Genomic DNA, 14542 nt, shown 5'->3' on the forward strand with positions numbered 1-14542 from the left:
TTCATCTATAGGTGTGCTGAAATGTGATATAACAACAAACATTTTTGTCTGCTGTTTTAAAACAAAACAAAAAGCAAAAAACCAATTCCCAAATCCTTACGTATCAAGTATGTGCTATGAGAATCCTTTCAAAAGCTGCAGGAATCAACCTGCATCAAGCTGATATTTTCTGTACCATGAACAATCTTAATTATTTGGACACTATTGCAATTATCAGGGTAGAATGCAATCCTGGAAGAAACTAAAATCCTCGACGTTTGCACATTAGCAGCAGGTATGGCCTTTACCAAGAAGGTAATTTTTCTCTTTGTGACACTCCCACTGCCACTTGAAGTGCAAAACAGCTCTAGGGGAGAGCTTAGTTCAGCACTGTTTCTTCTCATTTTCTTAGTATTTGGAGAGTAGTGATAACTAAAACCAGATTCTTTAAAAATACACGTTTAAAGAAAATAGTTTTCAGGCAATGTGTCCTGATTAAATAATTTCAGCAATATTGGATTGCCTACAAATAGACATACCGGCTACTGGAACAAATACCCAAAAGCTTCATAGTTAAATCATGGACTGGTAGGTCTGTGTCACCCACAGAGCCCTGGTTCCAATCCAAGCCTTCTCCAACTAATGTAATGCCATGCCGCTCACATGGCTATCTCCTGTCCTAATTAACCAGGAGTCTCAGCTGAGTTCTCTGCTGGATTTTAATTACAGAGTTATTAATTCATGGGGAAAAATTGACAGATGTTTCAGGTTGGTTGTAGCAAATTAAAAGGCAGGTGCTTGGCATAAAAACTCAGAAATGATTAAACAAATGACTCATGGATGTTTAGCTGTTTTACAGTGAGCAGTGTACACAGTACCATTTAGTATATTGTAGCACAGGGTGACTTCTCAGGATAAAAATAACAATAGCAACAGATTTTGCTCTGTCTAGTTTTTAAAGGCAAAGAAGCTTATAAATCTGTGTTCTTAATTTGGTTTATAGCTTTTGCTGGGTTCATTTTACTCCTCTTTCCTCTAAAAACAAAATCTAGTCTTTTCTTAGGTTGTGAGTTTTTAAAAAATTGTGTGATGCCAAGGTAAATGACAGAACTAGTTGGTTACTCTACAATTACTGTTACTCAAACTGAGCATGAAGTAAAAGACTAATTTTCATCTTTTATATGGGACAACAAATGTCATAATTTTACTAATAACTTCAGTCGCTTGATAAAGCGGCTTAGAAAAATGTTAGCTCACATCACATAAATGCATTACAGGAAACACAGGCATGGCCTGAAAAGCTACCAAGGTCAATATTTTAAGGAAAGCAAGAAGCAGCCAGTGCCATGATTTTGAGCTCTCCATCAATTTTGCTGTTCCACAGGAGTCTTTATCTAAAGTCTCAGCAAGTCTCATCTATCATGATGGTATACACAGTCTCTTAGTTGAACTGAGGAAACAGTCTTTCAGTAGACGGTTATTGAAGAGGATCATTTGGATACAGGTTCTCTGTCTCTGTTTTGGTGTTTTTCTGCTAGGGAAGGAAATGTTGCAGGATTTGTGTATTTTGGTGTGGGTTTGGTTTTTTTTTAACTACACACACAATTTATGGCACAATTCTCTTCAGAATGAGCCACTTCGTATTTTTTTCATGTGTTAATATCATATAAAAATGACAAAGTGTTTTGCCCATGTTAGGATTTCCCTAGTGTTTTTGTTTTTCTTTAACAAAAGAACAGTTCAAACTATGCTTTTTGTCCCAGTCAATCAAAAAACTATTCAAAGCCAAAAAATTGTTAGGTTTCATTTTGAGAATGCAGAACCAGATACACTGGCAATTTCAGAACTAGAATTGAATGAAAACAGATACCCAGGAACAGTTTTGATTTTGACAAATCAGTATTCACTTATCAGAGGAGTTTTGTTGGAAAGATTTCCCACCAGCTGTAGATTTTACCACATATTAATTGCCTCAGAACTAGAAAGTTAAAAAAACCCCCAACTTCTCTCCAATAGTGGAAACAGAGCTATGAGGACATACCAAAAGACACACTTCAAAGGCACTGATTTTCCTGCTGTCGGAGTGGAGGATGTAGAGATTTTGCCAACTTGTTAAATGGAAAGAATCAGCTATATATCTGACAGTTAATAGAAGAAACAAATAAGTGCAGATTTTGATGCTGTAACTCAACGAAAGCTAAAGAACATCTTTCCCTGTTGCTAAGGGAGGCAAACGTTCATCTGGTTTCTTAATCTGAACACAGAAACAATATCTTCCTGTGTTTGGACTGAGCCCTCTTCTAAGGAAGAAAGTATTCAGATTTCTTTTACTTCCACGACACTTCTGTGTGGTTAGTGACTGCTGTCCAGTGCACGTGGCTCTGATCTATGGGGCTTCTGCACAGTTGGTGCTAATGGATTAATGCACGTGGCCTAAATGGAGATTTATGGCATTGTCACCTCTGTCATGCTAAGCCTCGAATACTGTGGAGCAGAGGAATCACACACATTTCTCATGGAGTTGAGACTCTTACTTTGCATTGCAGTTCACTGGGTTCTGCAGCATGTATATAAACCAAAGAGGTTGTACAGCGACCTGTCATGGAGCCTGAGCTCACTGTAATTAAGTTCAGTAAGGAGAGAAATTGCAGAAGGTACGTCCCCTGTATCAGGATGGAGCAGGGTGAAATTATTGCTGATTGCTGCTCTGAAACTTAAGGTAAAAATCTCTGAATCTCTGTTCAGAGCTGTAAACCTCAAAGTATACTCACTGCTTTGGCTGCATCTCCACACTGATGTTTTTGGCAAACATTTCTGTGCAGTACATTTTACCCAGGGAGCCGGAGCACTGGCATTTGCAAGGCTCTGCAGCTACCAGTAATTTAATGCTGTGTGAAACAATTCTCATTATGTCTAAAAGGTACAGTTCACACACTGCAGGAATCCCACTGGTAGTTCCAAAAGCAGAGAACAGTTCTGGGTGCACTGTGCATGCTCATTCTAACAGGCAGCACAGTCCTATAGGAAAATTGGAAATTTCAGCTTGTCCATACTTGAGTTTTCACCACAGCTATCGGTGACTAATGATGCACCATGTCAGCAATGTAGGAATTTTTTACTGAAATATTCAATGCAGTAGAAGAGCATTACAATTATTTGAACTGTTTGTTGTGGAGACAGCTGTGAGGAAGAGCCTCCAGGAATTGCTTTCTCCACCATGATCAATACATCAGAGGTCTTCCCATACTAAACTGTTGCACCAAGTCTGTGGCTGCTTACTAATGTAGTTGGTTCTGAAAACGAGCAAGAGTTCCTCCATCTTCTGTACTAATTCAGGACACTCATTTTCCTTGCAATGACACTCATTTATGTGCACTCCCTAATTCTGATCTCGTGAGCAGAGAGACTGCTAAATTGTACACATACCGCTGCTTGAAAAAACACGTGAAGTTCAGAGCCAAACTCTGCTTTTGACCTGTCAGCCTAGAGAGGTTTTGCACTGATGCTTTCTGAAAAGCATTGCTGAATTTTAACATGAAAGCAGCCTTTGTGAAGCCAGGCTAGGATCCAGCAAACCTAAACTTGGTTCCTGCTCTATCATGGTCCATGTTTGTTCTGGCTAACCACAGAACAACAGTCCTGGCAGGGAGAGGAAGGAGCAGGGGTATTTGCATTGCCTATAGAAGTAGGGATCAGAGGTCACAGGGAGAGGGAAAAGGAGTAACTCATTACACACATGCTGGATGGTGCAAATGCCTGCTCAGGACCACCAGTTTGGACAGGAATTCCCCACCTGAACAATCCCTGTTACAGAGACAGGGAATGCCTAGCAGAGTTCATGCTGATTTTGGCAGGGACTTTGTGCAGTTTCACAGCACATACAATGAATAAGGAAAATATGCCAGCTGCAGAGCAGTAACCATTTCTCTGCCTTTTCTGCTTGGTTTGTACAGAAGGACCAGGTTAAGATGGCTGGAGCTCTCCCATAGATGCTTTGTTCTATGCAAAGCCTAATGCCAGGTGCAGGTTGTTCTCATCTCTAAGGACAATGCTGGGCTCCTGATGGCACACTTGACAAATCACTGTCTTTTGGCAGTCCTGCTTAAAAGGAGGATTTGAGATCCAGCCATAAGTAACTCAACTGTAAATTGCCACACTTCTCTCAAAGTGAGATTTTGTGTCAGAAAATGTTCCTGAATAGTCAAAATGGGTATCAATATCTGTCCTTGGTCAAATGCGAAGAGCGGAAGAAGATGAGGCTGGAGAAAATGCTATCAACATCAAAAGTAACAGAGAGCAAATACTAACTTTTCAATTCATGGTGAGATGTCATTTGACAAAGCAGTATCTTGCAGGTAGGATGGATGAAACTTGTTTCCTGATGTACTACACTCATGCTCACACACCTTCCTTAGATACTTGTCCTGTGGTAATTCTGCAGAATTTGCCCCCAAACGTTTCTCTAATTTCACAGAAGACCCACCGTACATTTCTCATTTGATTTAATATTTTCTTCTGCTTGTTTCTGGTCTCTCAAATGGTTACTAGGCCCACTTCTCCACCCTTTCTTATGACAGAATTGTTCCCTAAAATGTTTTTCATCCACTTTTCCTGGAACTCTGTCCACAATAAAGATTTCTTTCGTCATGATCTGAAACACAAAGCTACAAAAAGGGCGTTGACATCACTGCTCACTTGACCACTTGCTTACAGAGCATCTACATCCTGTATTTGCACCACTGCTAGGAAGGTGCCTATTCTGCAGTCTTGTCTGCAGGGCAGACCTTTATAGTCTGGCACACCTCCATCCAATGGCCCCCCAGGCAGCTCTGCCTGTATGGATCAGAGATCAGACTATCAACTCAAGAGCTCAAACCTTCCCACCATACTCACTTGTAATGCACTCTGGTGCTTGGACTCTCAGCAATTATAAATGACAGCATCTATTAATTTTAGCTACTTATATGGTCCCCATTGCTCCAGTAACTGAATGCTTTATACTCCTTAATGCATTTACCTTCCAATTCCATATTGAGGTCGTGAAGCAACAATGGAAAGATTAAATGTTAAGAGTCATTAATTTCTCTGAAGTCCCTCTTTTGATGCCTAGTTCCAGAGATCTGATGCTTGAAACACACTTTCAGCTGTGGCTTGACCAGAGGCTGGAAAATTTTGTTTCCATGCCTGCCCACAAAGTCTTTTGTCATGACTGAACTGACTAGCTTGGCCCCTAATTCACACCCGTCTTCAGGAGCAGTAAGAGACTAGATGCTCGGCTGTTGATGTAAGCAGTACCAGAGGACTCTCATTGGAAATATGCAGGGTTAGGCCTTCTTTTGTAAAATTGGCTTCCTAAAGCCATATAGAAATTATGTGACAATGCTGAGCCGTGGGTTTTATTTTGTATTCCATTTAATGAGCCTTGCTCTCCTTACACATCATGTAGGAAGTATGAGCATTGTCAGGATTCAAACTTTCTTCAATGCCTGTAAACTCTTTTATTTTCGTCTAGATATAAGGAATTTGCCCAAGATTCCACAAGAGATCTGCGGTAAATTAGGGAATTGAGCCTAAGCCTCTTACATCTTAGTGCAGCAGCCTGATTGTTGCTTTCAGAAGAGCTTCACTACATTACACCAGCTAAGTGTCTGGCTCAGTCACTATTCTGTGGATTACCAGAACACAGATTAACTGGAGTCTATTGAATTTTTAAAACATAAAATAAATAACTGCTATAAGCTCTTAACAGGTTTCTCCTAGCAAGGTTTTGAGGAATCTCCAACACTGCCTTAATTCTGTATCTATACATATGCACAGAAATAGACAGTACATGTACCTACATAGCAGTAGAGCAAAGCCTTGTAACATCATTTAAGGTTAATGAAAAGCAATGTAATTCCTGACATCCCAGATAAATTATGTTTTCCATTGCTATACACAAATGCACTGAAATATAGTTAGCATTTCATCTGCTAAGCAAGAATAACCTCAGCCCCTTTCAATTTGGAATTCTCTAACCACCCATGGACAATAAGATGTTGTGCATTTACCATCAATTTTCTGATTTTATGGGGAATGAGGGCTGAAAGCAAGGCAGACGGAGCCTCTCATGCAGTGGCTTGTTACTTATAATTTCTTTACTGTGAGTTTGTGCCTACCCCTCAGCTGAGCCAAATCCTTGTTCAGTGCATCTGATAATACAACATTCACAGCTCAAGGTCACTAGCTCTAAATTGGTGCTTGCTTTTTAACTGGTCTCACTTGAATGGTAATAAGCTTCAAGTAGCGCTTAGTCTTAGCTTTGATTCAGTTAACAGTGCACTATCATCTTGTGAACAGGGTACTTGAGCTGCAGTTATACTCTTGCTGTTCCTGTTGCTTAAATCAATTGCAGAAAATATGCAATATTGTGAAATATTGTCAGCAGACTTCTGAATATAGATGTATGTTTACCTACATACTGGAAAAGCGATCACTAGTTTCTCTGTGTTTCACATAAATTCTAGTTTTTTACTAAGTCCTGTACCAATAGAATACAGCTATAATAAAGGAAATTAATTCTACTGCCACAACCTGAAACAGCAACGGGATGGTAATAGGTACAACAGCATAGATGCAGCGCACAGCACGCTGGCAAGCTGCGGTCCTGAAACTGCTCCCATGGACGACAAAAAAAAGTCTTTCATTTGCTCTTCTTTCAATCCTTTCATTTCTGAGGCCTAAAGGCAAGCCCAGTAAAATACGGGTAATTAAACCTCTGATCTTTAACCATTGTGTGGCTGGTGTAGCCTTCACACACAGTATCACACAGGTAGCTGCTACAAGTAACATCCTAATAACCTGCTCCTATTCATTAACAGCTGCTGGAGGGAATTGGTTTCAAAGCCTCTCTGTTTAACACAGACCAAGACCTTTAAGTCTGCATACTGAAACTATTTTTAAAAACGCAGCTCAGTTGCAAAGTGTAAGAGCTAAACCCTATGAGGAAACAGTAATGACCTTTGCTGATACATAGTTTGCTTTGCCCAAGGATGTTTAACTTCTTGATTCAGTCAGTCATTTTGGACAATTCAGTTTGGTAAGCCGTTTGTAATTTCCTTCATTCTTATGAACACTGTTAATATTTAATATTTAGCTATCAGTTGAGTCAATCTTTATTCCCCTGTAAGTTTTTTCAGTTCTTTCTATATTTCTAATGACTGATTGTAAATAAGCATTCCACAGAATGACTGATTCTATATTTTTCGCCAGAAAATCTTAGTGCTTAGCCCTTTGCTTTTCAAAAGTAAACTTATTAAGCATTTCTTTTTGATTAGGACCATGATGTTGTCAATCAAACCTCTACAAATAAACAGTCATTCAGTACTCTCTACATTACCAAATAAAAATGTTTTACTTAATGTGTACTTTATTTAATGCAAAATGTATTATTTCTGGTCAATACACATTTCTGTAGCTGTGGGAACCACTGCTGTACCTCATAGGAGCTACAGTTCAGATGCTCACAAGTTCCTGCTCTGTGGATGGAAGTGTCTTTGGACTATCTTTATTGGGAGAAATCACAGCTTTCCCTCAGGATGAGGCATCACATAATATCCATGAGCTGGGTAATAGGGAAAGCTCTTCAACCTTTTGGTATTACCAGTGATTTTCCAAATATTTCTCTACACTGTTGCCATCAAGGTAAGAACAGACACTAACTACTAAAGAATATTTCAGGCTTATTGGCAAAACATTAGCAACTGTAATCCTATTGAGCAGCACCTCCTCTTTCTCTTTTAATGCATAGGGACTAGCACCAAGTATAGACACATCTGACCCATAAACAGAAATTATATTTAATGTACAAAAATTACTTACCAGGACTCTGTTAAAACAGAGATAGTGCAGTGCAAGTTATAAAACCAGGATGGAGGAGCCAGGACTCTGGTCTCAGGGAAAAAAAGAAAAAGAAAAGAAAAATCACTCACCTCTCTATGCTGGAATTTACTCATGTGAAAAAATGAGATAACTTCACTGATCTACCTCACAGGCACTGTGTGAGACTTCAATAATATTTGTGAAACTATACAGCGATCTCTTGGCAAGAAGTGTTCTAACAGAGCACAAATGTCAAAGATTGCTTTCAAATCAGGCAGGTTTGGGAATGAGTGAAGAGAGTGTACCAGCCTGACATGGATGGTGCTATAGTTATTTCCACTATGATGCCTCTCTTATTGTTTCATCTCTTTTATGGCCTATTTCATGGCCTATTTTGATGAGTTAGCATCGCCTAATACTTTTCTTTTTCCCTCCAAAATTTCCTATGTCCTCCTCAGCCCTGCTCACATTTTTTCCTCACAAACTGCTCATGAATTGCCTTGGTGGTAAGACAGTAAAGTGATAAGTACCCCTAGAATATGGCTTATGGTTCACTGGACATCAGCAAATGCTGTCAAAGCTGATAACCTTCAGCTGGGAAGGTAACAGTAGTTTCACTCATGCAGTCATTAACCTACTGCACTGCACGTGTTACAGTTTTATAGAGTGGAGCCAGGCTAACAGCATGCTCAGCTTGGCAAAGACAGGCTAGGCCACTGTCAGGAAATTTTATTCATGAAGGTGACCTACATTTTAAAAAGTGTACAAATATTGCATGTCTAATCTGCATCAGTGACTAGTATGTGCATAATTCAGGTGAGATTGCACAGAGATGACAAATCATGGCATCCATGGGTGTGCGAGGATGCATACAGGCAACTCATGTTATCAACTGCATTAAAAAACCCCACCTGAACACAGTTTTAAAATATGGTCTTAAAATTCTCAATTTTTGCCTATGAAGCTCTTACCCATTCTGTAGCATGTTCCAGAGAGAGACAGCTTTGCTGGTACAGGGAACCTCAGACAGATCTGCATTATTCCCCTATGAGTGTAAAAATATCTTCATGCAATATCTGAAAAAACTCATTTAAATGCTCTGTGAATACAGCCCTTCCCAAAGGCCAAGATGTATTCATGTATTTTGGATGATCTTCAGCTAGAAAACTGTGCAGCTAATGCACCCATCTTGCAACGTAAAAGATTTAAACAAAAACAAAAAAAGGAAGAGAGATAAGCTGAAAAAGCAAGCCTACAGCCTCTAATATAGATTCATGCTTTTAAATAAAGATGGTCTGAGTATGCTCTTATTACCTACTTCCAACAACAGCAAAGGTTCGTTCTTTAAAAATGAAAAGCCAGAGTATTTTCTTAGGGACACTTAGACTATATTATACCTTTCTCACCTTTCTGGTAAAATCTCTTAAAAATATCAGAATCAAACAGCAATTTCAAGGATGGAGAATGCTTTGTTTTCTTTTGCTATGAGAATGAATGGAAGGATTTCAAAGGATAGAAATTGTGAGCAGATATTACAGGTGCTTTGCCCAAGAACTGGCAAAGTTCAAACTCAGACTAGATACCAGTTAATTAAAGATACTCCAATGGCTACCATATCTTAGGTGGGATGTGTAAGTGTACACACTTCAGTTTCCCTGTCCTTCCTGAAAAATAACTTGCTCACCCTACTGCCATCACACACTAAATTAAGCAGTCTTTCCTTTATTAATGACATCTATTTTCTGAGCTCAAACTTTTCTAATTTTCTTAGCACAAACACTGTTCATTTCTTATCCTGAGACTGATAACAGGGTTTCTATAAAAATGAACATTCATGATCAAAGAGCAACTCTATCATAAACAAATTACAACAACTGGGCATGCTTTGAAATAGTTTAACCTAATTAAGCTCAAACACTTTCTCAAAAGCAAAAAAAATTGGTGTAATTGGAGCTCCATTCAGGTTCAGCTGACTTCATATTTTTAGTTTGTTTGGCATTTTTTTCCTTTTAAGAGCTTTGCATAAAAAACCCATTTTGACAGTGTTGCCTTCCTGGGAAAGACGGTGGTGGTGCTGAAAACTCAAATTTCCAAACGACATGCAGTTCTAATTGCCCATTTTACAGTTCTTGTAATTCATGTGCAATGTGCATGCCAAATGCAGCTCTAATTGGCACATGGCTGCTTCACAACTGTGTAATACTCGTGTGTGTACAAGTCAGCGTAACTGAGTTGGTGCCCATTGCGTGCTGGAACGCCAGTAAGTCTGTGTGTGTATCTGAAATGCAACTGCATATATTTTTCTTATCAAACCCATTTACAAAGTAAGTGTTTGGTTTTGAAGGCTAAAATGGAAATCCCCCATCCAATGCCACTGTCTTAAACTACTTTGTGTGTCAAGTGTGTTCAAGACCGGTACATGTTACTCCAGCCACAGGATATCTTCATCATTTTCATGTTGGTTCCTTATGCAAAATTAATACTTAGGCTGAGATTATTGGACAGTCAGGTTTTGGTATTTAATTTATGATCTCACTCTCTACCTCCATTTTAAAAGTGTTATGTAAAACTTTTCTCAAGTAGTTATAGATTATAAAACACCAGGTTACAAGGATTGATCATCTTAAAACGGATTCTAGGGTGATTTACAATAATATTACACCTTTATTTACTCAAGTCGGTTGTTTTAAGGTTACAGAAACAGCTGTGGATGGTAAAATGGCACAGAAAAAAATCTCTTTGTCAAAACATCAATTATCTTAAAATTAGAATGAATAAATCTTTTGTAATCTATATAGAATTCTGTATTTCCCTCATCACCATAAAAACTTTCTAGCAGAGTTTAAGCATCAAGATTAGTATGTTATGTGTTACCAGATCTTTTCTTCTGTAGTGAATGATTGCCTATTTTTTATAAGCTTTTAATTTTATTTATTTTTAATTTCATAATGAAAACAATTTGCTGTTTGCCTAGCTGTAGAATTTTCATGAGGAGATAGTGATTTTCTGAACGCTCTTCACTTTTTTATATGTTCTGCACTCAAATATCAAAATACAAGCTGTGATTGGTGCGTGGATAATGTCTGTATGAGTAACTCTACTATAATGTATACCTATCAGAAATATTTTGGAAAATTAATTTCAAATTCATTCACACCTACTCCTAGTATCCCTGCATAACTGTTAACACTAGATTTTGTGCTTTGCATATCCATGCTTGTAAAAGTTCAGTATACTGATGATTACTGAAGGCCTTAATTGAAACAAATTCATGTCTATATTTCAACAAATATTTTTGTTCACCAGAACTCAATATAGAGATTTTTCTATCTCTATAATTTCTTTTCCTTCTCACGAGAAGAAAGTTTTCAGTAAAATTTATTTTAATAACTGGAAAATATTAGAAGGGCTAAACCAAATTACATGTATTATAAACTTCTGATTCTGACTGTGTTTAACAGATTAAATGTTCTGTCTTTACCACTTTCAAGGTTAAGTGCTCATAATGGGACATGCTAGTGAGTAGGTCATATAATCCACAGCAAGTGGTACTCAGCAAACCAGATGGAAGATCATTATTAAAATCTATAGCATACAACTTTAATGTAACACTCAAATTATAAGGGAACCACTTGGAAAGAGGTAAAGGGTATTTGCAGGTTCAATATATTCACGTTGCTCTCAACAGTGATCAAAGTTTGGAACTTCACATGTCTTGGACTGGTGTAAGAGCTAAGTTGGAGGAGCTGCAAAAAACACTATTTAACCCCCAAGCTTCAGTGGTTTCATAACTGGAGTCTTATACCTGTGAATGAGTGAGTGGCTGCTTGCATTGCACAGCTCTCAATAGGTTTACATCATTGCATTTGCAAGGGTTAAGTCAGCGAAATGAATCTGAACACTGAGACAAATTACACTTCCATTTTCTACATAAAGTCTTCTGACTGAAGTAGTTCTTTTTTAATTGGTAAATATCACTTTAAAATGAGACACAAGATTGAGAGTCTTTTTTGCAGGGATATTTCAGTCACTGTCAATCCCTCCCAATAAGTCCATGCCTGCCTTTGTTCCATATATTACTATTTTATCTTGAATTTTCTTGAGTTTACTGACATTTTCTTTTCCTAATCTATCCTGAAAGCCATGCAAAATCTATGAAGTTAGGTCCAAAACCTATTTAGCCTTGGGGTGACATGTTAGAAAAGAGGGTGGTTTTCTTTGTCTCCAAAAAGGCCACCTTTGTATCTGTAACTGTTACACAACTGTAATGAAAGCCCTCTATCAAGTCAACCACACCACCTTTGCATTGCTGTTTTTCCTCTGTTGGTCCTTGAAATGACCTTGGTTTAATTACCTGCATCTCAATGAGTGAATCTACATAGAAAGTGACGGTTAATTAATGAAGGATCATTTCTTACTTTAAACCCATCAGGCAGTGGCTGACAAGCAAGTCTGGTCCTTGCAGCATTATCCTGTATCTCATTAGAGATGGTCACACTGATGTGCTAGCTCTGGTCTGGAAAAGGAACAGGACAGTTTGTTAATGAAGAGAAGTGATGGTACTCTTACAAAAAATTTGAAAGCCTGCATAGGAGTCTATTATCGCTAATGTTGTTGAACTTCAACTTTTTCCACTAGCTTCTTAATTTCAAAAGAGTTTCATTTACTCCTTTTAAACTTATTAAAGTTTTCCACCCAGAAGTTCCTGTAGTTTTTCTAGCTGAATGAATCTGGCTAAATTTGACAAAATAATTAGATCCTCTCTCATATATTTGTGTAGCTGTCACAAAACCTGCCCAGTTTGCATCATTCTAAATCTGGTGGCTGCAAGAATTCAGACTCTTGACCTGTACTTTGAGATCTCTGAGGGAATCTTTGCCCAAGAGTGCATCACTGTGTTTTTGAGCTTGATACCACTCTCTTAGGATTCCTCGTGGTGTCCAGCAAACCATCCACAGACACAGCTGAACTGGCCTTCCCATTAGCAGTGCCTTCTGATACATTCAAGAAAACTATTTTACAGCTCCATAAAGGAGAAAAAAATAATGAAGCAAACTGTGGAGAGTCTTACTGTCATGCTGTCATCCCTGTAGGTAAATCAGTGATTAAATAATGGTTACTGCTCTTGTCTCCAGCAAACCACACATTCTTACTGTGAAAGCTTCAGCTTTGCTCATTAGAGGTTTTAGGGTTTTTCTCCAAAAACAAAAACATAGTCCATAGTGGAGATGACAATGAGGTGGGTCTGGGATTTGTGCTAAGATTTGAACACAACATCCTTACCATGGAGCAGCCTGTGGTGTAAAATACCCACAAAGAGCACTAAAGGCCAAAACAAAAATCCAGAAAAAAGGAATTGGAGGAAGAGTTTCTTAAAACAGCTGAAACCAAAGTTCAGAAGTTTTACTCAGAGCCCTAAAAGCCCTCTGTACTTATGGTTGTAAAGAGACAGACATACACCGCACATAAATCAAAATTTTACTTCCAGGCACTCATGTTCTCACTACAAAGTACCACGTTCAGGATTTTAGAAAAACACGTATGGTTTATTTATTTCTAAGGTCATGGTGGAGAAAAATTTTTTAAGACAATAAACACTGTCTTACCTCTGGCTACTGCTTGGTATGATGGAGGTAATTTGGTTCTATGTCACTTAGAACTTTTCAAAACATAAAGTGAGACTCTAGTTTACACAGAAAGTCTTTTAATAGACATTTGCAGACAGGTAGATTACACCTGCAGTGATTAACATTGGATTACAGAGATCAAACCAGAACCGATTTCAGTGTAGGATCTTACCTTCAAGAGGCAATGCCCTACTGGAATAAACAGCATTTCTAGGCACTGCATTCAGATCAAAGGTCAGAAGGTGTTTTCCTTCCCTCCACCTTTTTTTTTTTTTTTTTTTTTAACTTGGGAGTCAGACTGGATTCATAACCACCTGCAGTGCAGGCACTAGGCAAATGTTTGCCAATTTTCACATCATTGACAAGTTTTCCAAATACAAAAGTGGTCAGAGAGACAAATGCTTCTTATGCTGACAAACAACGAACATTTCAATACCAGAGGTTTGTTTGCTTCTGTGTCTTGACTATATTTGATCTTGCAAACATTACAGATTTTGGCTGCCTTGCAGTTTGTGAGGAAAACTGTTTCTTTGCTTTAGGTTATAATATCCTCTTCAGCATCTTGCAATTCCTCTACCTTTCTTTAATGTCTTTCCTTCTCAGTCTTGTCCACTGATTAAGAAATAATAATAAAATATGTCTAAAAAATTTGATCTTTTTCATCATCACTTTTGAAGGTTTACATAAACGAAGGTGGTACTGAGCTTAGAGGTAAAACTTTAATACACTATATAAAACAATTTTTAAATAAAGATTTAAATGGTAAATTGCTCCCACCTTAAGTGGAAAATGTCTTGTGTGATCATGCTCCTGTCTGTTCTATAAAATGTGCCTTTTCTATATGCAGAAATATTGTTTCTGGTTTGGGCATGTGCCAGAATCTAACTCATCACACTTCAATGTTTTCAAATACTGAAAAAAAAAAGATATAAAAATGATATAAAAAGTTTTCTGTAACTGTGAAACAGAGCTCACTTACCTTTGTAATTTTCTATTAATTTACTACTAGAATTCATTTTGCATTTAATTCGGTCCTCTAATGGCTTAAAACTGTGTCTTTGGTCTTTACACATTTG

At 38.0% G+C, this 14542-nt stretch overlaps 1 protein-coding gene across 14 annotated transcripts in view; it reads right to left on the minus strand.

The window, feature by feature from the left end:
• Nucleotides 1–14542, minus strand: part of TOM1L1 (target of myb1 like 1 membrane trafficking protein) — a 158880-nt gene that overhangs the window by 29179 nt on the left and 115159 nt on the right. For 7 of the 14 annotated variants that reach the window (XM_074847047.1, XM_074847046.1, XM_074847051.1 and 4 more), the window contains 2 exons: nucleotides 12258–12355; nucleotides 7840–7905 (listed from right to left, as the gene is read on the minus strand). The exons of 3 other annotated variants lie outside the window; for them this stretch is intronic. In XM_074847047.1, the coding sequence (XP_074703148.1) occupies nucleotides 7840–7905; nucleotides 12258–12322 (131 nt within the window). In that variant the 5' untranslated portion in view covers nucleotides 12323–12355. Of the gene's footprint in view, nucleotides 1–7839; nucleotides 7911–12257; nucleotides 12356–14542 lie in introns of those variants that run through there. 4 more of the 14 variants (XM_074847054.1, XM_074847053.1, XM_074847057.1 and 1 more) reach the window with 3 other exon arrangements.

The sequence above is a fragment of the Strix aluco genome, chromosome 21 (assembly GCF_031877795.1).
Source record: "Strix aluco isolate bStrAlu1 chromosome 21, bStrAlu1.hap1, whole genome shotgun sequence".
NCBI lineage: Eukaryota > Metazoa > Chordata > Aves > Strigiformes > Strigidae > Strix > Strix aluco.